Genomic DNA, 24620 nt, shown 5'->3' with positions numbered 1-24620 from the left:
ATGATTGATTCATGTGAGAACAATCATACATGGGCATCTAAATCTAAAACTGTTCAGACATGGTAGAGGAAGTCCATATATTTGTCTGAATAGGTGCAGAAACAGTCCATGAAGGGTTCAGATTGAAGAAAACACCGTGCACAATCCCAATAGTAACTGATCCCGGTCACCACTTGTGAATCCACCACCGTATGTAAATCTGCTTACCAGAAAAAAAGGTCCTAAACCCAGCATATCGCTCCTCAATGGGGGCTAGAAACTGATGTGTCCACACCATAGGGAATGGGGGTTGATTTATCCACAGCAAGATAAGGGATCACACAGCGCTCAATGGCATGGGTATAAAGAAGAAAAAGATGTCTCGGGGCACGAGCGGCGCACTGAGCCATCCCCTCTTTTATGGACGACAAACAAAACATTAACAGAAACCAAGCCTCGTTCCGGGGCCTCACGCACGCGCGTCGCTGGGCACTCACGGGTGAATGCGCTCCAGGGAGGCAGACATCTGATTTGCCAAAGAATCGCAGCCCAGATCCATGGTCCTGCCGTGACTGCAGGCAATCGCGGGTGCCCGGCGGACATCACGGCCGCCGGGCACGCGCACCGGGTCCCGAGCAATGTGGCGGCGCGCGCCCCCTAGCCAGCCGGGAATGGAAGGACGTCATATGACGTCCACTCTGAGGTTGGGAGGGTTCCCGCCGACGTCATTTTACAATGACTCGGTAAGGAAGGTGTTTAATAGGGAAGAAAATACCATGCCCACATTCCACTAAAAAATATAGCAGAATGTGTCTTGTAGCAAAGAAACTGTAAAGGGCATACATGTAGTGAGCAAAACCAACAAACCAAATCTTAAACTAAAAACAAATATTGCTGCGTTAATCTTATAAAATACAGTGCCTTGCAAAAGTATTCGGCCCCCTTGAACTTTGCGACCTTTTGCCACATTTCAGGCTTCAAACATAAAGATAGAGAACTGTAATTGTTTTGAAGAATCAACAAGTGGGACACAATCATGCAGTGGAACGAAATTTATTGAATATTTCAAACTTTTTTTAACAAATAAAAAACTGAAAAATTGGGTGTGCAAAATTATTCAGCCCCTTTACTTTCAGTGCAGCAAACTCTCTCCAGAAGTTCAGTGAGGATCTCTGAATGATCCAATGTTGACCTAAATGACTAATGATGATAAATAGAATCCACCTGTGTGTAATCAAGTCTCCGTATAAATGCACCTGCACTGTGATAGTCTCAGAGGTCCGTTTAAAGCGCAGAGAGCATCATGAAGAACAAGGAACACACCAGGCAGGTCCGAGATACTGTTGTGGAGAAGTTTAAAGTCGGATTTGGATACAAAAAGATTTCCCAAGCTTTAAACATCCCAAGGATCACTGTGCAAGCGATAATATTGAAATGGAAGGAGTATCAGACCACTGCAAATCTACGAAGACCTGGCCGTCCCTCTAAACCCTAAGCTCATACAAGGAGAAGACTGATCAGAGATGCAGCCAAGAGGCCCATGATCACTCTGGATGAACTGCAGAGATCTACAGCTGAGGTGGGAGACTCTGTCCATAGGACAACAATCAGTCGTATACTGCACAAATCTGGCCTTTATGGAAGAGTGGCAAGAAGAAAGCCATTTCTTAAAAATATCCATAAAAAGTGTCGTTTAAAGTTTGCCACAAGCCACCTGGGAGACACACCAAACATGTGGAAGAAGGTGCTCTGGTCAGATGAAACCAAAATCGAACTTTTTGGCAACAGTGCAAAACGTTATGTTTGGCGTAAAAGCAACACGGCTCATCGCCCTGAACACACCATCCCCACTGTCAACATGTTGGTGGCAGCATCATGGTTTGGGCCTGCTTTTCTTCAGCAGGGACAGGGAAGATGGGAAGATAGATGGAGCCAAATACATGACCATTCTGGAAGAAAACCTGATGGAGTCTGCAAAAGACCTGAGACTGGGACGGAGATTTGTCTTCCAACAAGACAATGATCCAAAACATAAAGCAAAATCTACAATGGAATGGTTCACAAATAAACATATCCAGGTGTTAGAATGGCCAAGTCAAAGTCCAGACCAGAAACCAATCGAGAATCTGTGGAAAGAACTGAAAACTGCTGTTCACAAATGCTCTCGATCCAACCTCACTGAGCTCAAGCTGTTTTTCAAGGAGGAATGGGCAAAGATTTCAGTCTCTCGATGTGCAAAACTGATAGAGACTTACAGCTGTAATCGCAGCAAAAGGTGGCGCTACAAAGTATTAACTTAAGGGGGCTGAATAATTTTGCACGCCCAATTTTTCAGTTTTTTATTTGTGAAAGTTTGAAATGTCCAATAAATTTCGTTCCACTTCATGATTGTGTCCCACTTGTTGATTCTTCAAAAAAAATTGTTTTATATCTTTGTTTGAAGCCTGAAATGTGGTAAAAGGTCGCAAAGTTCAAGGGCCGAATACTTTTGCAAGGCACTGTATATCCAAACTCTTGGTGTATCAATTATCCTGTGCAATAAATACCAACATGGATACAAAATGTACAACTGATGTGAAATAAACTGTATCCAATCTCTTAGTGTATCAATTTTCCTGTGCACTATGTGCCAATATAAATACAGAATGTGCCAATATACAATAATGTGATATATTCATATAATTCTTATGATAGCCCAAATATATATCTTCTGCTTGAGTGTAATCAAGTCATTGATTAATGGGGTTAGGTTAAAGATGAATCGTATTTCATCTTTACAGATCCTCAAAAGCCATGCTTTGTGACTTCACCCCCCCTCCATTAGAAATGCGCTCACCTCACAAAGTGTGACCTCACACTTATGTTTGGTCAGAATAAGCTTTTTAGTCACCCTGGACTTAACAGATCATGCTTTCCTCTGTTGATGCTTTCCTCTGTTGATGTTTCTCCATTGTGACTCGATATATGTGAAAAGAGGGCTCCAAATAGTGCTTATATCGTTTTATAATTATCAATTTATTAAAATATGTGCATAAAACTTGGTTGGGTGCTCTAGTTCACCAACTGTATACAATGTATATCAATATAAAACCACGATACTGCAGCTACTTCATGCCTGTCTGTGAAAGATTCAAGTGTCTTGGCAAACCAATCTGCCCCTCCCCTACGTGTTACGTTGCAGGGTCACGTGACTCATCAGAAGGATTCCTAAAGTCAGACAAGACGCCATCTCCTCTTTATACTACATCCACTCTACCCAATTAAATTTTGCCTGCAGGTGTTCTATGTTAATGCTTACACCTGCCTCTTACATAGTGTGTCTGTTATGTCTGACTGGTGAATCCAATCAATCCCCTTTCAATCTGTGTGTGTATTGACACAAAACAAATCTTTGCTCCGATGACGCTGGCGCATCGTGGGTTTAGCACAATACAATGTCTATATTGTTGCTATAATATTAGTGTGAACATTTTAAAAACAATGTGTATGTTCATTAAAACGGTATACTCTGTGTGTGTTTGTATATATATATATATATGTGTGTGTGTGTGTGTGTGTGTGTATATATATATATATATATATATATATATATATATATATATATATATATATATATATATATATATATATATATATATTTATATATATTGTGTGTGTGTGTGTGTGTGTGTATATATATATATATATATATATATATATATATATATATATATATATATATATATATATATATATATATATATATATATACACACACACACTATATAACTATATATATATATATATATATATATATATATATATATATATATATATATATATATATATATATATATATATATATATATATATATATATATATATATACACACACACACTATATATATACATACACACACACACACTATATATATATATATATATATATATATAGTGTGTGTGTGTATATATATATATATATATATATATATATATTGTGTGTGTGTGTGTGTATATATATATATATATATATATATATATATATATATATATATATATATATATATATATATATATATATATATATATAAATGTGTAACCCCCTAATTCTCTTATCCTATATCTTCTAATTTAAACAACCTAAATCAAAATCTTTGTTTAACTCCTTTGGCGCCATAATGACAATTTTAGGGCTTCTAAGCCCCAAAATTATAATCTCCTATAGTCTTTATTTTGAACAAATTTATTATGCAAATAACACAATCCCAATGTGAAATATTCAACTTAAAAGAGGAAAATTGAATAGAAAATAGAGTAAAAACATCAAACTATCTGTAGTGATGGATTATAATCAACATAAGGCAGTAGAGAAGATTATAAAAAAGCATTTGGAGAAATCTTAAAAGAAAAGATTCATATAGGCTCCTCCCTCCCAAATAAACCAAGCTACATATACAAAAAGCCCCAAACCTTGGAGATATGGTTGTTAAAAACATACCACAAGACTCTGTTCTTGGACGACTCCTCTTCTCTATCTACACCTCCTCCTTTTGTCACTTGACCATTGGCTTCCAATACCACTTATACCCCGATGACACCCAAATCTATCCGTCTACTCCTCACTCCCATCATGGATGTCACACCACTTCCTTAACCACTTCAGGCCCGGGCCAATTCTGACACTTCGTTTCTACATGTAAAAATCATATTTTTTTGCTAGAAAATTACATAGAACCCCCCAAACACTGTTTTTTTTTTTTTTAGCAGAGACTAGAGAATACTATGGCGGTCATTGCAACTTTTTATCTCGCACAGTTTTTTTTTTTTTTTAAGAGCATTGGGCAGAAGTGACGTTTTGACGTGGCTTCCACCCTGCAGTGATATGGAGACAGGTGGGGGCCATCTCCCCCTCACTCATCTCCATACGCAGGCAGGGGACACACGATCGCCTCCGCCGCTGCGGACAGCTCCGGTAAGCAGCGGAGGGTACTGGAGAGTGGCGGGAGGGGGGCCCTTCCCTGCCGCCGATAAAAGCGATCTTAAGAGACCACTTTTATCTGAAAGAGGACCGCCCGCTGAAGAAGAGGATACCCGGGTTATGGTAGCTAGCTGCCACCATAACGGTATTCCTCTTCAAAGTAGTGACTTAGAACGACAGCAGGCAGTCCGTAAGTGGTTAAATGGGCAAGAGAACCTCCATGACAGCCGGAGGAGAGGGATGGTTTGAGGCGAAGAGAAGATGAAAGAGAAAAGAAGCCTGTAGTACGGGAAGAAGAAGCAAGTGAAGGCGAGAAGTCAGAAATGTCTGCGACAGCAGAAAATAATACACCCAAGTATCACCATAGTGGGGGTAGTTGGTGACATTTGGGTGGGTGTAGGGTGCGCAACAAAAAAACTAGAAACTGCAACCTACCTGAAATGGTGCATAGGGAAAGCACAATGATGGCAGCTCTTTTAGGACCACCTCACGGTGGAGGGAACGGACTGCAATTGGCAACCCAAGCTTACGTTTTTTACATAGGCGGCACTTGAGAACAATATAAACAGCAACAAGAAAAAAAAAATTTGAATACTTCATCAGGAGCATATGAACTTTAAACATACAGTTGTGTTAAAAATGATGGCAGTGTGTTTAAAAAAAGTGTGTAATGTTCAAAATCCTTATAATGGCTTTTATTTGCATACATGCAAATACATTGGGAACACTGCAGTCTATTCCAACTCAAAACATGAAGAAAAATGTTTCAAGTTTGTTCAGATTTTCCAATTACTTTACAGAAAGTGAAGAAAGGGGAACATTAGGCTTTTCCAAAAAATAGTGTCTGCCCTTTTCTTTACAAACTCAAACATTAAAGGGGTTGTAAAGGTTAATTTTTTATTTTTTTTAAATAACATATACTTACCTCCACTGTGCAATTCGTTTTGATCGAGTGGCCCCGATCATCCTCTTCAGGGGTCCCACGGTGGCTCTCGCGGCTCCTCCCTGCAATAGCTAACCCCCTCTGGGAAGCTCTCTCCTGAGGGGGTTACCTTGCGGGCACGCTCCTGTGTCATACAGTCAGTGTCCATAGATGCCGAGTGTATGACTCGGGCCCTGCGACGCGTGATTGAATTTGATTGACAGCCAATGGCTGCGCTGCTATCAATCTATCCAATCAATGCTGAGTCTCCATGGAGAAGAGGATGCAGGGGGACATGCAGAGCAGGTGAACGGGCTCAGGTAAGTAAAACTGGGGGGGGGGGGGGGCGTGTTTGCCAGGTGTTTTTTCACCTTAATGCATAGGATGCTTTAAGGTGAAAAAACACAAACCTTTACAACCCCTTTAAGCCTAGGTTCACATTGGTACGAGTTGGCATGCAATTTGACAAATCGGCGGTTATTGCCAGCAATTGCACCGTCCTGATTTTCAAAAGAAGTTCCTGAACTACTTTTTGCAACTTCGGGGGGTGATTTGTAGAAAAATCTGTGCAGAAACCTGCACAGATGTCTGTCAAATCGCCGCTGAAGTCGGACTGCATTGCCAAGTTGCAATCGTGCGATAGGCTTTCTAGGCTTACTGTATGAACTGAAACATGCTTGAAGATTTAGCTTTCCTGTGAATCGCCGAACTGATATTTAGTTATTCGTTTAGTTAGTATAGCCATGGTTTCTGAGAACTGCTTAACATGCTTGTCTTCAAAGTGTACTGTGGCTTGAATTCAGTGTTTGGGGTTTCTGACTAACTGTCTGTGGCTCCTAGACCCAAAAAGCATAATCTTTCATCAGTTCACAAAATGTTGCACCATTTTTCTTTAGGCCAGTCCATGTGTTCTTTGGCAAATTGTAACCTATTCAGCGATGGGGTGTGTGCCCTCACTCATTTACCTTTGATCTTAGTGTGTCATGTGGCGACCATCCATTTGTAACAAAGCCCTGCCTCCTCCTCGTCCGTGATCGAGCATCCCTGTGCCATGCTGCAGTCGGCAGCCATCCGTTGTAACAAAGCCCCGCCTCCTCGTCCGTTCGTCACAGATGAGGAGGAGGCTGGGGCTTTGTTACAACGGACGGCCGCCAACTGCAGCATGGCACAGGGATGCTCGATCACGGACGAGGAGGAGGCAGGGCTTTGTTACAATCAAGGGCGTCCGACTGCAGTTATGACACAGGGATGCTCAAGTGTAAGCCGAGGGGGGGGTGGGGGGTTTTCAGCTTACAAAAATGTGCTGAAAAAGTCTGCTTATACTCAAGTATATACGGTAAGTGCAACTGCAGTCTATTTGCCTTTAGTAAGTCAACCCCTATGTGTTTTACAATGAGTAGTACAATTTGCATTCAGTACCCTTCAATGCTGTAGAAAACAAACCTGCAAGAAAACTATACCTAATCCCCTGCCAGCACAAAAACACACATACGGATGTATTAGCTAGCTTTTTTTTTTTTTTTAACCACTTGCCGACCTGCTCATGTACATATACGTCAGCAGAATGGCACGGACAGGCACATGTACGTACCTGTACGTCCTCTGCTTGACGGCGGTGGGGGGTCCGATCGGGACCCCCCCCCCGGTACATGGCGCGGGTCGGTAAGCTGTAGAAGCGATCCGTGATGAGGGGGCGGCTGTTCGTTTTCAGCTCCCCCTCTGCGATCGCTCTCAGCCAATGCCTGAACTCCCCCCTCCTCTTCCTGTGTTTAGTGTAAACACAGGAAGCAGGAACAGTGTGATCTCTCCTCGTGGTGGTAATAACCACCACCGCTGAGGAGAGAAGACATCACACAAGTAAGTGGCACCTAAACAGCACACTGACACCAGCACATTAGGCACATTTAACCCCTCCAGTCACCGCCGATCGCCCCCCCCCCCCCCCCCCAGTCTCCTGTAACAGTGTCACTGAATGCAGGGATCATTTATTTTCTGATTTCTGCATTTAGTGTCAGTGTTACAGAAAAAAGTGTTAGGGCAGTTAGTTTTAGCCCCCTTTAGGTCCAGGGTAGCCCCTACCCCCCCCTAATAAAGGTTTAACCCCTTGATCACCGCCCTAGTTAACCCTTTCACCCCCTATTGCCAGTGTCACTAAGCGATCGATTTTCTGATCGCTGCATTAGTGTCACTGTTGCCGCTAGGCAGTTAGTTTTTTTTGAGGTTCGCAGCCAGGTTCTATAGCGTTGGGTATCCCCATAAATAAAGTTTTTAACCCCTGATTGCCCCCTAGTTAACCCTTTCACCCCCTATTGCCAGTGTCACTAAGCGATCGATTTTCTGATCGCTGCATTAGTGTCACTGTTGCCGCTAGGCAGTTAGTTTTTTTTGAGGTTCGCAGCCAGGTTCTATAGCGTTGGGTATCCCCATAAATAAAGTTTTTAACCCCTGATTGCCCCCTAGTTAACCCTTTCACCAGTGATCACCGTATAAGTGTTACGGTTGACGCTGGTTAGTTAGTTTGCTGTTTATAGCATCAGGGCACCCGCCGTATATAACCCAATAAAGGTTTAACCCCCTGATCGCCCTGCGGGTGATATAAATTAAATTTTAGCGTCAGTCAGGGTCTGCGTCGCCCCAGGCAGTGTTAGGTTAGTGCCAGTACCGCTTACACCCACTCGCAAAGCATACACCCCCCTTAGTGGTATAGTATCTGAACGGATCGATACCTGATCTGATCAGATCTATACTAGCGTACCCAGCAGTTTAGGGTACCCAAAAACGCATTGTTAGCGGAATCAGCCCAGATACCCGCTAGCACCTGCGTTTTCCCCCTCTGCCCAGCCCAACCCACCCAAGTGCAGTATCGATCGATCACTGTCACTTCAAAAACACAACACACAACTGCAGCGTTCGCAGAGACAGGTTGATCCCTGCGATCGCTAACAGTTTTTTTGGAAGCCTTTTCTACATTTTCCTTTCTATAGTCAGGTGCTTTTTTTACCTGTGAATCATCACCAGTGTACCACTAAATTTAAAACCCAAAATGGCAAAGCGAATGTACACTGGTGAAGAGGCCGTCAGGATTCTGTGCATGTCAGATAGTGAAGAAGAGGAGGTCACGCATCTGACAGAATCTGGCTCAGAATACGATCCTGTTTACGACAGCGGCTCCATGTCAGATAGTTCGGACGACGGAGTGGTGGTCCCTGCTAAGGCCAGGCGTACCCGACCCCATTCTGATGTTGTTGAGCAGCAAGAACCGCAGGTCCCTCGTATGGAGCAGAGAGCCAGTACTAGCGCCGCTATTCCTTCTGGTGGATTGGCAAGCACCAGCGGCCTAGTACACCCTGGTCGTTCATCCAGCACTGCAGTAAGACGTGGCGAGTCCCATAAGTGCAGTTCAAGCTGGCGAGGTGGCAAGCACAAGTAGTGTCCCGCTGCCACCAAGAAGAAGACAAAGACAGGCCCGTCGTGCCCATAGTGCCCTTCCTGCAGAATTCGCCTATCCTGATTGGGTCCCCACCACTTCTGCAGAACCCGTACTTCCCCCATTCACTGGCCAACCCGGTATTCAGGTGGATACAGCGAATTTTACGTCACTTGATTTTTATTCCCTGTTTTTTTACGGAAGATCTCTATAGATCTATTGTGGACCAGACTAATTTATATGCTGGTACCTACATCGCCGCTGACCCCCAGTCTCTCCTTGCCAAAGAATGGAAACCTCTTGAGGTTTCCGAATTTAAGATCTTTCTGGGCCTTACCCTCAACATGGGCATACACACATTTCCGTCATTGCGGATGTATTGGTCCACACATCCCATTGACCATATGCCCGTGTTCTCTGCTCACATGGCCAGGAAACGATACGAGGCGATCCTGCGGTTTCTGCATTTCAGTGACAATGCACTTTGTCGTCCACGTGGAGACCCTGAATTTGACCGGCTCTACAAAATTCGGCCCCTCGTAAACCATTTCAACAAACGTTTTGCAGCCTTGTTTAATCCCCAGCAGGTTGTTTGCGTTGATGAGTCCCTGGTTAAATTTGCTGGCCGCTTGTCTTTCAAACAGTACATTCCCAGCAAGCGTTCCAGATACGAGGTCAAGCTCTATAAGCTCTGTGACAGGGCCACAGGCTACACATGGAGCTTTAGGGTTTACGAGGGCAAAGATAGTCAGGTAGAGCCGGAAGGATGCCCAGATTACATGGGGAGCGCTGGCAAGATCGTGTGGGACTTGGTGTCACCCTTATTCGGAAAGGGGTACCACTTGTATGTGGACAATTTTTACAGCAGCGTGCCACTTTTTAGCCACTTGTTTGATCGTCAGATTGGAGCATGTGGCACCGTGCGACCTAATCGCCGGGGCTTTCCCCAGAGGCTTGTAAATGCCCGTCTTAGCCTGGGGGCGAGAGCCTGCTGCAAGTGTAAAAATGTGCTCGCTGTGAAGTGGCGGGACAATAGGAATGTTTTCGTTCTTACCACCCTTCACGCAGACACGACAGTACAAATTCGTACGGCGACTGGTGTTGTGGAGAAACCCCTCTGTGTCCACGAATATAACCAAAACATGGGAGGGGTGGACCTCAACGACCAGCTGATGGTGCCGTATCATATTGCCCGCAAGACGAGACGCTGGTACAAAAAAGTGTCTCTACATTTATTTCAATTGGCTCTACTGAATGCTCATGTCTTATACAGAGCTTCAGGACAGAATGGATCCTTCCTTCAATTCCAGAGGGAGATCATCACAGAACTCCTGTATCCAGGCGGTACTGTACCTCACCATCCCCTACCAAATGCAGTAAGCCGACTGCATGAGGCATTTTTCTTATGTCCTCGAGAGTACCCCTACCCAACGAGCCCCCCAAAGAAGATGTCGTGTCTGTACCAAGCGCAGATTTAGGCGTGACACCCGTTATTTTTGTCCCCGCTGTCTTGACAATCCTGGTCTTTGTATTGGGGAAGTTAATTTTTAGTGTAGGGTGAAACATTTCACAGGCTAGGCTCACTTACACAGGGTCTCCCAAGATGCCATCGCATTTTGAGAGACCCAAACCTGGAACCGAAAAGTTGAACAGTTACAAAAAAAAGTGTTAAAGGAAAAAAAAATAGCCTCTAGACTGCTTTTACATTCAGTGGGAGGGAATGTTCCCCCCCCCCCCCCGGATATAAACGGCGCCATTGAGAATATGGGAAAGCATTTTATCACACCGATCTTGGTGTGGTCAGATGCTTTGAGGGCAGAGGAAAGATCTAGGGTCTAATAGACCCCATTTAAAAAAAAAAAAGAGTACCTGTCACTAACTATTGCTATCATAAGGGATATTTACATTCCCTGAGATAACAATAAAAATGGTAAAAAAAAAAAAAAATGGAAGGAACAGTTAACAAATAAAAAAAACGAAATAAATATATATAAAAAAAAAAAAAAAAAAGCATCCCTGTACCCCCCTGCTCTTGCGCAAAGGCGAACGCAAGCGTCGGTCTGGAGTCATATGTAAACAGCAATTGCACCATGCATGTGAGGTATCACCGCGAAGGCAGATCGAGGGCAGTAATTTTAGCAGTAGACCTACTCTGTAAATCTAATGTGGTAACCTGTAAAGGCTTTTAAAAATGTATGTAGTTTGTCGCCACTGCGCGTTTGTGCGCAATTTTAAAGTATGTCGTGTTTGGTATCCATGTACTCGTCCTAAGATCATAATTTTTATTTCATCAATAATTCGCGCAATATATTGTGTTTTAGTGCTTTAAAATAAAAAAAAGTGTATTTTTTTTCCCCAAAAAATGCGTTTGAAAAAACGCTGCACAAATACTGTGTGGAAAAAAAAATTGCAACACCCACCATTTTAATCTGTAGGGCCTTTGCTTTAAAAAAAAATATAATGTTTGGGGTTCAACTTAACCTTCTTGCAAAAAAATATGTTTTTATGTAAACAGTGTCAGAAAGGGCTTTTTCTTCAAGTGGTTAGAAGAGTGGGTGATGTGTGACATAAGCTTCTAATTGTTGTGCATAAAATGCCAGGACAATTCAAAACCCCCCCAAATAACCCCATTTTGGAAAGTAGACACCCCAAGCTATTTGCTGAGAGGCATCTCAAGTCCATGGAATATTTTAGATTTTGACCCAAGTTGCGGGAAATATAAATATATATATCGTTTTTTTTTTGCGCAAAGTTGTCACTAAATGATATATTGCTCAAACATGCCATGGGCATATGTGGAATTACACCCCAAAATACATTCTGCTGCTTCTCCTGAGTACGGGGATACCACGTGTGAGACTTTTTGGGAGCCTAGCCGCGTACGGGACCCCAAAAACCAATCACCGCCTTCAGGCTTTCTAAGGGTGTACATTTTTGATTTCACTCCTCACTACCTATCACAGTTTCGAAGGCCATAAAATGCCAAAATAGCAAAAAAAACAAACAAATGACCCCATTTTGGAAAGTAGACACCCTAAGCTATTTGCTGAGAGGCATGTCGAGTCCATGGAATATTTTATATTTTGACACAAGTTGCGGGAATATGACAAACTGATTTTTTTTTGCACAAAGTTGTCACTAAATGATATATTGCTCACACATGCCATGGTTATATGTGGAACCTTTTGTAAACATTTTTTCTTTCTCGTACATCACGGGACACAGAGCAGCATATTCATTACTATGTGGGTTATATGGAGTACCTTCAGGTGATGGACACTGGCAATCTCAAACAGGAAGTGCCCCTCCCTATATAACCCCCTCCCATAGGAGGAGTACCTCAGTTTTTTCGCCAGTGTCTTAGGTGTTGGTCATGGAATAGCTTGTCTCCTACATCCTTGGGATCAAGGCAGGCTAACCGGATCTGTCCAAGGTGCCTCAGAGCCAAAGTGGACAGTACCCGGGCCCCAAACCGTGGGGTTTTGCCCATAATGCTTCTCTTTTTAGAGAGCTGGACCCTGGGCCCAGGACTTAGAACCTCTGCGGTACCTAAGGTAACCTGTTTGCCAGAGTGCTATATGGGCCCAGGACAGTGGGTTCCTTTTAGGACCCCAGGGCCTGAAGGTCTAGTACGCCACCCACGGAGATGGGGGAAGATTGGACCGCTTGCTATGCAAAGTCCTGCGGCATGGAGCAGGTAAGAAAGGGGGGGCCTGCGGGACTTGGTTCGTCGGCAGGCTCTCTAGGGAGATCTTTGGGGGATGTGCCTGAGTATGCTCTTGCATTGGCAGTTTTTGGGCCACTATGTCTATCAAAGAGACAGGATGGTCTATGTATGGGCTCCCATGTGTGATCTTCCTAAAGATAGGTGTTGCATTGTAAATTGTCTGCTGGGCGCTGGGTTGGGAAAGGAGCTGTGTGTTAGCTATGCTTTCCCAGGACTGGGGGGTCAGTGACTCACCTGAGGCCTTACCTGTCTGGGTGCCGTGCGGTGTCCTCCTCCAGCATGTCAGACGCTTCCGGCGTGGCCCCGTCCTCCGCAACACGGGCGCGCGCCCTGTAATATAGGCGCAGGGTGATGATTCGCGCCGTTGTGGAGAAAGAGGGGCGGGACATCTAGTCTCATAAAAGGAAGGGGCGGCCCTTCCTCTATGCTGTGTAGCTCAGTTGCTTGCCGAGCTTGAAGGAGGAGGACGCAGAGCGGCTGCAGTGCGGCTGAGGGCACCCAGTGGCGCAAGGAAGTATTGCAGTTCTGGTGAACAGAACTAGCTGTGTGGTTACTAGCCTAAAAAATTCCTTATACAGCAGATGGATACTTGCAATTTTTTGAGGAAAGACAGCATGTTTTCATAAAAAAAAAAAAAAAAAAAAAAAAAAAAAGGTTTTTGAAAAAAAAAAAAAAAAAAATATATAGGAAACATACTGGTCTTCCCGTTTTGGTTTTTGGACGTTAATTATTAATACCGTTCCCTAAAACCGTACTATTTCTTTCTCCTAGCTACAACCATCAAGGGTTGTAAGCAGGGGTACCTCGGTATTGTACCATGGCTTCCAAAGGTTCAGGATCAGGGGGTACAAAAGAAAGGGGCCCCCCCCTCAGATTCTGACGGTTCAGATCGGCCTATGCCGGTACTTTCCCCACAGGTTATTACACCATTGGGCACCTTGGTTAAGCCATTAGGGAGATCTGGTGCTGAGGCTACATCAGATCCACCCAACCCTGTGTTTATCACAGAGAGTATGCTAGCCGCCTCCTTGGAGGGGCTAGAGAAAAGATTGGCGGCTATGATAGCCAAATCTACACCGGGTAAAAAGCGGACTAGGTCTCCGTCGCCTGAGTGTGGACCCTCAGATGCTGAGGTTCTCTCCCCGGGGGGATTTGAGTTGCAGGAGGATCATTTGGACCGGGACCAAATTGGTTCAGAGGTTGAGGGTTCGGCTAATGAAGAGCCTTGCTCGGCCTCCCAAGCGGAAAGCTTCTGGGTTCATTCTCTGACAGACATGGTCCACTTGGCGTTTAATTTGCCTTTGCCGGAACCTCAGGGTCCGGCCGTATCATCTTTAGGCTCTTTGAAAACGCCTCGCAGTAGCGCTGTTTTTCCAGTCCATCCTCTTTTAGAGGAAGTAATCTTCCAGGATTGGGCACGACCAGACAGAATCTTTTTACCACCTAAAAAATTTTCCGTCGTCTATCCTATGGAAGAAAAATTTGCCAAAAAGTGGACTCTCCCAGTGGTGGATGCCGCCATCTCCTGTGTAAATAAGTCCTTGACTTGCCCGGTAGAAAACATACAGGTGTTTAAAGAACCGGTTGATAAGCGTTTGGAGACGCTTTTAAAAGCATCCTTTACTACGGCGGGTGCAGTAATACAGCCAGCGGTGGCTGCTATTGGAGTTTGTCAGGCACTAACAGACCAGACAAGACAAATGCTTAAGGTTATTCCGGCCCAACAGGCGGAAGAATTATCTGATATTCCTAGAGCCATGTGCTTCGCGGTGGATGCTATAAGGGATTCCATCCAGCAAGCGTCTCGTCTGTCACTATTTTTAGTACATATGAGAAGGCTCTTATGGTTAAAGAACTGGGAGGCTGAGCCCCCATGCAAAAAGCTCCTGGCAGGGTTTCCCTTCCATGGAGAACGACTCTTCGGAGAAGATCTGGATAAATACATTCAGACTATTTCAAGTGGCAAAAGTACACTTCTACCAGTAAAAAAGAAGGTCCGGGGACCTGCGTTCAAACGGCAGCTTCCCCCTGCTCAGGGGCCCGCCAATTCCAGGCAGTATCGACGGCCTCCTGCGAGATCATACTTTAACAATAAGCCACCAGGACAAGCCTTTGGAGGCAAGAAGCAGTGGTATCGTAAACCAGCAAAGACAGCCCCTAAGTCTGCCTCATGAAGGGACGCCCCCACCCACGAAGGTGGGGGGAAGGCTGCGTCTTTTTTCAGAAATTTGGGAGACCGACATTCCCGACAAGTGGGTCTGGTCTTCCGTGGCCACAGGCTACAAATTAGAATTTCTAAGAATCCCTCCACCTCATTATCAGGAGTCGAGAGTGCCAGTCGAGCCGACAAAGAAGGCCGCCTTAATGGCGGCATTAAATCGTTTGCTTTACCAAGGCGTGATAGTAGAGGTACCAGCCCAGGAACAGGGGCTAGGGTTCTACTCCAATCTGTTCATCATCCCAAAGCCCAACGGCGATGTCAGGCCAATCTTGGACTTAAAGGGATTAAATGCGTACTTAAAAGTACGCTCGTTCCGGATGGAATCCGTGCGATCGGCAGCCGCCGCACTTCAGAAAGACGACTTTCTGGCCTCCATAGACATAAAGGATGCTTACCTTCATGTGCCAATTTTTCAGCCACATCAAAGGTTTCTACGCTTCACAGTGGCTCGGCGTCATTTTCAATTTGTGGCACTCCCTTTCGGGTTGGCTACGGCTCCTCGAGTATTCACCAAGGTCCTAGCTCCAATTCTAGCCAACCTAAGAATCCAGGGGATCATTGTCCTAGCATACCTGGACGACCTTCTAATCATAGATCATTCATCTCCTGGCCTGGAGCGAGCAGTGGCTCTCACGGTTCGATACCTAGAGAGGTTCGGTTGGGTCCTAAACCGAGAAAAATCAGCTTTCCAACCCACAAAGAGGTTGGAATATCTCGGCATGTCATTAGACACGGAACAACAAAGGGTGTTCCTGCCTCGAATAAAGGTCGAGGCTATCAAAGAATTGATACATCTGGTTCTAAGCAAGAGAGAACCAACGATTCGCCTATGCATGCGATTACTAGGCAAGCTAGTGGCCACCTTCGAAGCGGTGCCATACGCTCAAAGTCACACTCGTGTCCTGCAGGCAGCCATTCTGTCAGCATGGAGCAAGAGGCCACAGGCCTTGGAATTTCCGTTGCCACTCTCATCAAGAGTCCGGCAGAGTCTGTGTTGGTGGTTAGACCCTCAGAATCTACTGAAGGGAAAATCTTTTAGCCCCGTGACATGGAAGATAGTGACCACAGATGCCAGCCTGAAGGGCTGGGGAGCGATCTTGGATGGGTGCACTCACCAAGGTACGTGGGCACAGGAGGAGAGTCAATTGCCCATCAATATCTTGGAGCTCAGAGCTGCTCGGCTAGCCCTCAGGGCTTGGACCTCCAAATTACAGGGGTGCCCGGTGAGGATACAGTCAGACAATGCCACGGCTGTGGCATATATAAATCACCAAGGGGGAACCAAGAGTCAAGCAGCTCAGAGAGAAGTGAGCTTAATTTTCCTATGGGCAGAGAATCATGTGCCCTGCATATCGGCAATATTCATTCCCGGGGTGGACAACCTGCAGGCGGACTTCTTGAGTCGTCAGACTCTGTCGCCAGGGGAATGGTCTCTGCATCCGCAAATATTTCAGATAATTTGCCAGAAGTGGGGAATGCCGGACGTGGATATCATGGCATCAAGGCTCAACAAGAAACTAGACAGGTTCATGTCCCGGACTCGGGACCCTATGGCCTGCGGGACCGATGCATTAGTTTACCCTTGGCATCAGTTCAATCTTCTATATGCCTTCCCTCCGCTCCAGTTACTACCCCGCCTGTTGCGCAGGATCAGGGTGGAGCACAAGCCAGTCATTCTGATAGCTCCAGCATGGCCCAGAAGGGCATGGTACTCACTAATCCTAAAGATGTCAGTGGGAGACCCTTGGACGCTTCCTCTACGACCAGACCTACTCTCACAAGGCCCGATCCTCCACCCTGCATTACGGCGTCTAAATTTGACGGCCTGGCGGCTGAATCCCTGATTCTTAGGGGTAGAGGTCTATCTAGACAAGTAATCTCTACCCTGATTAAGGCTAGAAAGCCAGTCTCCAGAGTAATTTATTACAGGGTTTGGAGGGCCTATGTAGGCTGGTGCGAGTCCAAGAAATGGCTTTCCCGCAAATATACCATTGATAGAGTATTAAGTTTTCTCCAGCTAGGAGTGGATAAAGGATTGGCATTAAGCACAATCAAGGGACAGATTTCAGCTTTGTCAGTGTGGTTTCAGAGGCCGCTGGCCACCCACTCGCTGGTTAAGACCTTCATTCAGGGGGTCTTGCGTATTAATCCTCCGGTTAAGTCACCACTTTGTCCGTGGGACTTGAATCTTGTTCTGTCAACTCTACAGAAACAACCCTTTGAGCCGTTGGCTGAAGTTCCTTTGGTTTTACTAACAAGGAAGTTGGTATTTCTGGTCGCCATAGTTTCCGCTAGAAGAGTGTCAGAGTTGGCAGCCTTATCTTGTAAGGAGCCATATCTTATTCTGCATAAGGACAAGGTGGTTCTCCGTCCTCATCCTTCCTTTTTACCAAAGGTTATATCCAGTTTTCACCTGAACCAGGATTTGGTATTACCATCCTTTTTTCCAAAGCCCACTTCCAGAAAGGAAGGGTTGCTGCATACCTTGGATATTGTCAGGGCCATGAAGGCCTATCTTAAAGCTACAGAGAAGATTCGGAAAACAGATGTGTTATTCATTTTGCCAGATGGGCCCAAGAAGGGACAGGCAGCTGCAAAATCCACCATTTCGAGATGGATTAAACAGTTAATTATTCAGGCCTACGGCTTGAAGAGGTTGCCTCCTCCGTTGTCAGTAAAGGCCCATTCTACCAGGGCCATGGGCGCCTCCTGGGCAGCACACCATCAGATCTCTATGGCTCAAGTATGCAAGGCGGCAACCTGGTCTTCAGTCCACACGTTTACAAAATTTTACCAGTTGGACGTAAGAAGGAATACAGATACAGCCTTTGGGCAGGCAGTGCTGCGGGCTGCGATTTAAGACCCTCAGAATCGGGGACACCCTTGAGTTAAAATTTAAGTTTAAATTTAATTTTCTCAACTAAGTTGGATTTATTATTATTTGAGAGTATCTCTGAATTAAATCCTTGTGTCTTGGGAAGATTTCTCCCTCCCCTCAGTAAAGCATTGCTTTAGGACATCCCACATAGTAATGAATATGCTGCTCTGTGTCCCGTGATGTACGAGAAAGAAAAAGGGATTTTTAATACAGCTTACCTGTAAAATCCTTTTCTTGGAGTACATCACGGGACACAGAGCTCCCACCCCTCTTGTGGGGACCATTTTGGGAGGCATACTGCTTGCTACAAAACTGAGGTACTCCTCCTATGGGAGGGGGTTATATAGGGAGGGGCACTTCCTGTTTGAGATTGCCAGTGTCCATCACCTGAAGGTACTCCATATAACCCACATAGTAATGAATATGCTGCTCTGTGTCCCGTGATGTACTCCAAGAAAAGGATTTTACAGGTAAGCTGTATTAAAAATCCCTTTTTTTTTCGTCATTATTCAATCACTTGGGACAAAAAAAAAAAATATTCAATGGACTCAACATGCCTCTCAGCAGTTTCCTTGGGGTGTCTACTTTCCAAAATGGGGTCATTTGGGGGGGGGGGGGTTTGTACTGCCCTGCCATTTTAGCACCTCAAGAAATGAGATAGGCAGTCATAAAATAAAAGCTGTGTAAATTCCAGAAAATGTACCCTAGTTTGTAGACGCTATAACTTTTGCGAAAACCAATAAGTATACGCTTATTGCGATTTTTTTTTTTTTACTAAAGACATGTGGCTGAATACATTTTGGCCTAAATGTTTGACTAAAATTTCGTTTATTCAATATTTTTTACTTTTTGTTATAAGAAAAATCATTTTTTTTCAAAATTTACGGTCTTTTTGCGTTTATCGCAAAAAATAAAAATCGCAGAGGCAATCAAATACCATCAAAAGAAAGCTCTATTTGTGGGAAGAAAAGGACGCAAGTTTCGTTTCGGTACAACAGTGCATGACCGCGTATTGGTCCGGGGCTTAAGTGGTTAAACAGATGGTGTTGGCCCTAGTATTTCTCTTGGACATGCTTACTTTAAAGGGAAAACTGTACAATTGTCATTGGATAAATTCCCCACAACCTCCTGAGTGCATCCCACTGGGACAGATGCACTCCGCCTCAATCCAGCAATTTTCACTATGTGGCCACACAGCCACTTTGTACTGTGCATACACACCATAGTAACATTTATTCTTATGAGAAAGCCTTACTCATGGTGGCCTCTGGTGGTCATGTGGAAGTACATTTTTCTCAGAGGAATGAATGAAAAGTATTTGTTCTAGTTGGATGTACTCAGAGGGGTAGGAGGAGATTATTTAAGAGCAGGTGTACAAAGTTGTCCTTTTGAAGCACATGGTGCAAAATACTTGCCATAATTTTAGCAGTTTAGTACAAATATGTATAGGACATACTGTTAAATTGTAATCCTTAGCTGTACACTGCAGCTTATACAAATGCCCTACATTTGCAATTTTTCAGGAATATTCATTTTCAATTGTTTCATGTGCAGGCTGTCATTTTTGCTCTATCTGCTACAGAAGGCTTGAGTTTTGAAAAAGCAGAGAAGAAATTTTTAGCAGGACCTTTACTCAGTAAGAGGTAACAAAAACATCTATAGTTACAATTGTGTTTGAAAAATGCATCATTTCAAAATTCTAATGTAGTACAATATTTGTTTTTTGCAGAGAAAGAAAACAGTTTGAGAAGCAGATTATGGATAAGAAGAGGATCAAACTTGAGGGAAATTTGTAGCCTTAAAGGAGATCGCACTATTTTGAATTTGCCACTAGCAAATATTGGACATTTTGAATACATTGAAACCAATCTTATTCTATATAAAGTTCTGCCTTTGCATTTTCTATTAAATGTATTGTTTGACTATCTTGAGAGTAAGTACCATTTACAAACTACAGACAGCCGTAAGAAACCAATCTCTGTGTACGTGATTCTACATGTCTCTGTACAATAGTTTATTATTGAGCTCTTGCTGCTATGTATTGCACTGGGCCAGCACATGCAGTTAAAGCCGGTCTTCTCTGCTGTGCTTTAATTGTCTAGGCATTTGTTTTTATCCATGCAGATCATTTATAAACATTGGACCAAATTGTAAACCACACCAACAAATCGGGAACCTGATTTCATTACTGAAGTTGGAAATGCAGACAACTAAATTCTGGTTGGTTGCTGTAAGCACCACCTTTTTTCTACACTGTGATGCACGATTTGTTAGTGTGCCGCTCAGGCTCGATCACTGTGGGGAGTAGTGTGGGTGATGCCAGCAAGGGCCCAGGCTGAGGTGGTCTCTCCCATAATCATCACAGGACACCGTGGAGTTTTTTCTTTCTGGCGCACTCGCCAGCGGTGGCTGTTTTGCTGTTTATCACATGAATCTTTATTGTTTTTTTCAGTGACGACAACTAATCATCTGTTTGCCTTTTTATTACAGATAATATTTGACTATATTTTTTTACTTGATAGCTTACCTCAAAGTGTTAACCCCTGATTGATTTTTCTTTACTAACCAGAAGCCATGAGGCGATATAAACCCATATGAACTGTATTGCCTTGTAGAAGAGTGACCAACCAGAAATAATCAGGGATTATTTAGCTCAGATTGCACTGATTCTGTAAACCATTATTGCTACCATTGCAGACAGATTCATGCGAACATATTAATACTGGTTGAAAAATAAATGTTTACATGTAGCCTTTTCTTTACTGTATGATTATGAGTCTTATTTAGTCATTGTAATGTGCAGTAACCCATATCAAGCAAGCAGAAAAGGTCCTTAAGGGTATGCACCATGAGTGAGTTTTTGACATTGTTCGAGCATGAATTTCATAAAAAAATCTTGCTTGGCCAGAAATAAGGCCAGCAATACTGCAGTTGAGTGGGTCTCCATTGCTGAAGTTTTAGGCGCCACCGTGTTGTGGATATTTTATGGATATTGTGCGGAAGCAAAACCATATATGTGCACATACATGTTGGCTGTATAAGATTATTTGAAGCATTCCAGCAGTTGATTACTTGAAAAAAAATGTATTGCTTCAAATGATATGGTCCCTGACAGTCTGCCACCTGCAGGTTTAGTTCATGTCCAACACCATTTTTGATCTTTTTCCTGCTCAAAAATGTTAAATTATTGGAATTGTGGGTGGCAAATTGCAGAAGACTATTTCATTTCATGAGATCGTTTTTTTATTTTAATAAAATTATGCCTTTCCAAAATTCTTGAATTTTAAATTCAAAATTTGCCAAGAGTACAGTTTTTTTGGCAGTAAAATGGAAAAACACAATTCATGTATATAACCCAGCCAAAATTATATATCACATGATATAGTAGTGGTAACTAATGCCGCAGGGTTTAAAAATCGAAGGAAAAAAGTTTTTTTATCCCAGAGTTGGCTTATAATGGTTTAAAGTGGATGTAAACCCACTCTCATCCTTTCTAAATTACTGCCATAGTGCTGATCTATAAGGAAATACATGTCTCCTACATGTATCCATACCTGTCAAATGTTTCCCCTCTGTCTGTTATAAGAACTGAAAAACTGCAGATTCTGTGTGGGGGGGGGGGGTATGTTGTCTGGAGCTCGGTGGGTGGAGTCGTGATGTCAGTAGACTCCCCGCCCACCTCTACACTCCCCTTGTCAACATGCACTAAACACAACACTAAATTCTGCTATGATGTCTACAGGCTAGTACATGAGATATGTAAATAACCTGTCACTCACAGCAAGAGGGGCGGACTAAGGTTTTTCTCCAAGTCTGTTTTGTTTCACTGAACAATAAAAGAGGATTGCTCAGAGCTGGATTAACTCTGTGTGGCAAGATTGGGCACAGATGATAGGAAATCTTATACTGTACATTGTGACATCAAAAAAAAAAAATTCGGGTTTACATCCACTTTAACTGAAACTGTAAGGCACACTTTGTGCTACTTGGGACTGACAAGTCGTACCCCATGGTATCCAATGAGTACCGTTCATTTCTGTGCAACTTCAAAGTAGTCCCTGCATTACTTTGTTCGGACTTTAAATGTGATTTGAGGTCCATAGACCTCAAGATTACACAGGCATTGCTTCAAGTCGCATCAAAGTTGCATCGCTTTTAGGTCGCACAAATGTGAAAGGGGCCTAATAGACACGTTCGAAGTTCAAACACATGTAAGCCTAGCGATTACCTTTTGTGGACATTACAGTAGGAGGCGATGTTTAGTGGCTTTATTAAATACTACTCCCGTCAGAATAGAAATCAAAAGTACCTTAAATAACATGAAGCATCTTCAAGGACCGCACCAGAGTGGCTGCACCCATCTAAAACGGGTAACAAGACTTGCCTCAAATAAAAGGTTTCTGTGGCAAGTCTGGCTCAAATATTTTGTAAGTTTCCTTGGCCTAGCAGGAACAACGTCATAGTAGTACCTTCTATTTCAGTCTTTGAACTAGTGGCAGGGGAACCCACCCTTTCCAAGCAGATATGCACCAGTAGACTGGGCCTGGATGCTGAGGCAAGTAGAATGGAGATACTCTACAAAGTCCAAATAAAAGCTGTACTCCTCACAGTATTTAAAGGGGTCGTAAAGGTTTGTTTTCTATTTTATAAATAGGTTCCTTTAAGCTAGTGCATTGTTGGTTCACTTACCCTTGCCTTCGAACCATTTCCCTTCTAAATGTTTTTTTTTTCTTTGTCTGAATTTCTCACTTCCTGTTCCTCCTCAGTAAGCTTGCCCCCATCTTCCGAGCCGTTCTGGCTGGGGGTTAGTCAGCGTGCTCACTCCCCCTCCCTTGGGACTACGGGGAGATGCTGTGTTCCAGCGTCTCAGAGATACCAAGAGTTTGTTTTTTTTACTTTGTTTATACATAGGTTGTGATCCTACTTGTAGACTCAAGCCCATGTGATTCTCGATTGCTTTGCAGGATCAAGATAGAGAGCATTCCAGTGATCTTGGTGCCAAGTTGACCCAGAAGGACTTGGATTTTGAACATGCTCTAACTCACTCTGTGGGCACTTCCAGGCTGACTCCACTTGCTGTCTACCATCCTTCTTCCTGGTTGCTGCCTTTAATGGCTTATCTGTTAAAACCCAAGTCCTGAGATATTGGATTCTCGCCTGCCTTTTTTTTCCTATGCTGAATAACGCTTGCAAATTGACCCTTTTGATGCTTGGCTGCACACTTGCAAGCTTACTTTGCATGATGCTGTTTCTCCTCCCTCCAGTCTGGGCTGAGACAACATTTTTCCTTCAGCACCCTGATTGGCCAAAGTCAAAACTTGAGCATTCTCTCTCAGAAACCTCTATCCACTCACTGGTAAGGGCCTTTAGGGGATGGTCACATTGTTGCATCTGTGCTTCTGTTTTGCCCGTAAGGATGTCCTTACTTGTACAGTTCACCTCAGTGAAACAAGTCTCGGCACTAACGGTCTTATCATGATTAAGCACAAGATGTTTGTGTGAAACACGTATACGTGACCTCGTGTTGGTGTCTTTGGTGTTATCACTTTGAACAATAAAGGGCAATCGGAATTCCTGGATGTGCAGCCATTTATTTTCTTGCAACGGTCTTATGCATGTAATCTTTAGACCAGGTGATTTTTCTTCCTAATTCTTTAACCACTTGCCTTCTTTTACCCCCTTTCTGCCTAGGCCAATTTTCAGGTTTCATTTTGAATGACAATTAGTGTCGCATGACAACACACACGAATAACATTTTTATCATTTTTCTCACACAATTGGAGCTTAATTTTTTGTGGTATTTAATAACTGTTTGTTATGTTTATTTAGCAAAAAAAAAAAAAAAAAAAAAATTATTTTTTTGTGGGTGGGGGGGGGACATTTCATAGTTTGTTATAAGATTTTGCAAACGGGTCATTTTTCTCTTTCACTGATGTGTGCTGATGAGGCTGCACTGATGAGGTGCTTTAAGATGCTTTTTTAAGTTGAGAACCCGATTCCCTTTGTTTTGGGATATCCTATCGAAGCAATAAGGCACATTGCTGATGCTGCAGCAGAATCTCTATCTATATATAGTGCCACATTTCAGGCTTCAAACATAAAGAAATAAAACTTTAATTTTTTTTTTGAAGAATCCACAATTCTGGGCGTGCAAAATTATTCAGCCCCTTTACTTTTAGTGCAGCAAACTCTCTCCAGAAGTTCAGTGAGGATCTCTGAATGATCCAATGTTGACCTAAATGACGATAAATAGAATCCACCTGTGTGTAATCAAGTCTCCGTATAAATGCATTTGCACTTTGATAGTCTCAGAGGTCCGTTTAAAGCGCAGAGAGCATCTTGAAGAACAAGGAACACACCAGGCAGGTCTGAGATACTGTTGTGGAGAAGTTTAAAGCCGGATTTGGATAAAAAAAGATTTCCCAAGCTTTAAACATCCCAAGGAGCACTGTGCAAGCGATAATATTGAAATGGAAGGAGTATCAGACCACTGCAAATCTACGAAGACC

At 43.6% G+C, this 24620-nt stretch overlaps 1 protein-coding gene across 7 annotated transcripts in view; it reads left to right on the top strand.

The window, feature by feature from the left end:
- The window catches only part of PWWP3A (PWWP domain containing 3A, DNA repair factor), a 100477-nt gene extending 79608 nt beyond the window's left edge, over positions 1–20869 (top strand). For all 7 annotated transcript variants that reach the window (XM_040323611.1, XM_040323629.1, XM_040323667.1 and 4 more), the window contains 2 exons: positions 19666–19754; positions 19841–20869. In XM_040323611.1, the coding sequence (XP_040179545.1) occupies positions 19666–19754; positions 19841–19907 (156 nt within the window). In that variant the 3' untranslated portion in view covers positions 19908–20869. The remainder of the gene's footprint in view (positions 1–19665; positions 19755–19840) is intronic.
- Positions 20870–24620: the final 3751 nt, after the last annotated feature.

This window comes from Rana temporaria, chromosome 1 (assembly GCF_905171775.1).
Source record: "Rana temporaria chromosome 1, aRanTem1.1, whole genome shotgun sequence".
Classification (NCBI taxonomy): Eukaryota; Metazoa; Chordata; class Amphibia; order Anura; family Ranidae; genus Rana; species Rana temporaria.
The sequence above is the reverse complement of the archived record's forward strand: the minus strand, read 5'-3'. Positions and strand labels throughout refer to the sequence as shown.